Source organism: Atta colombica, unplaced genomic scaffold (genome assembly GCF_001594045.1).
Source record: "Atta colombica isolate Treedump-2 unplaced genomic scaffold, Acol1.0 C697528, whole genome shotgun sequence".
In the NCBI taxonomy this organism is placed as follows: domain Eukaryota; kingdom Metazoa; phylum Arthropoda; class Insecta; order Hymenoptera; family Formicidae; genus Atta; species Atta colombica.
Genome location: NW_017258971.1, coordinates 1 through 1,456, shown reverse-complemented (window position 1 = coordinate 1,456; position 1,456 = coordinate 1). Strand labels below are relative to the sequence as shown.

At 31.8% G+C, this 1,456-nt stretch overlaps 1 protein-coding gene across 1 annotated transcript; it reads left to right on the top strand.

The window, feature by feature from the left end:
* Positions 1–111: 111 nt before the first annotated feature.
* Positions 112–1,256, top strand: LOC108692185 (pyruvate dehydrogenase protein X component-like; the record flags this gene model as incomplete). Its single annotated transcript, XM_018200701.1, has 5 exons — positions 112–245; positions 306–482; positions 574–758; positions 843–943; positions 1,034–1,256. Coding segments are annotated over 5 exons (773 nt in total), but the record flags the coding sequence as incomplete, so codon positions are not given.
* Positions 1,257–1,456: the final 200 nt, after the last annotated feature.

Genomic DNA, 1,456 nt, shown 5'->3' with positions numbered 1-1,456 from the left:
GTCATTTGTTTTCAATCGTTCTGATATATTCAGACCTGTCCTTACGCCACCTATCAAAAATCGGCACTTTCTGGACAACCCAATATTTATTTTATGACTATTTTTTTACAGCACCTCCTCCAGAAGTTGTTAAAACGCCAAGTTTAGAAGAGGTATCTGTCCCATCTGGTCGACCGTCTCCATATGAAGATATTGAAATATCCAACATTCGTGCTGTTATCGCTAAACGACTTGGAGAATCGAAGGTATGGCATTACATTTGTAATTAATTATTTAATTTAATCGAAGCAATTTTTCTTTTCTAGAGAACTATACCACACTCTTACGCAGTTATGGATATAAACATCGACAAATTACTCGAACTACGTGGAAAATTAAAGACAGAGGATATAAGTGTGTCAGTTAACGACTTTATTACCAAAGCTGTGGCTCATGCACTTGTTGAATGTCCTGATATAAATACGTTATATCAAAATGAACAGGTTAGTACGATTAACTTTACTATATAATATACGATATAATTGTGTTAAGCTATGCAATTCAATTATCATATTAACAATCGATAACTCTTAGATTGTTCGAGTTCCAAAAGTGGATGTGTCTATAGCAGTTGCTACAAAAAATGGCCTGATTACTCCAATAGTATTCGATACTGCCACTAAAAGCTTAACAGATATTTCTAAAAATATTCGAGAATTAGCCGAAAAAGCGAGGAAGGGACAACTCAAACCACACGAGTTCCAAGGAGGAACATTTACGTAAGCCTTGATCGATAATACACGTAAAATATGTTTGCATATGTGTACGTGTATATATACTATATATGCAATTTTATTGTACAGAATATCGAATTTGGGAATGTTTGGCATCAAAGAGTTTTCCGCTATTATAAATCCTCCACAAACTGCTATTCTTGCTGTAGGCGCGGGACGCGAAGAATTGGGTAATTTTTGCGAAAAACTTTATAAAAATTTTATGGATAATACCAAACTAACTTTTTTAGCTACTAATAATACTTTTGCAATGCTTGCAGATTTGTCATTAATGAAGGTAACGAAAATGTCAGTAAAACTATCATACGATAGACGAGCGATTGATGAAGATCAAGCGGCTAATTTTTTGGCTATTTTAAAAGCAACATTAGAGGATCCAATTTTTCTCACAGCTGGCAGGGTACAAGCACTGAGGTACAAACGTGATGCATATTAATCACTCATCATTCTAAATAATTTCTTGTTTAGAGTGTTTATTGCAAAAACAGCTTTCTTGCATCAAGAGAGAGTTAAATAATTATTATTTTTGTAATTATATTACTGTTTTTTTTTAAATAGAATTTAAGTAGAAAAAATATATTAATTAATATAACTTGTATATGTAATGTATATAATAATTGCTGACTGTTTTTGAAATAAACACAAGAATTAATTAATATTAATTTTATTTTTTGTGTCACATA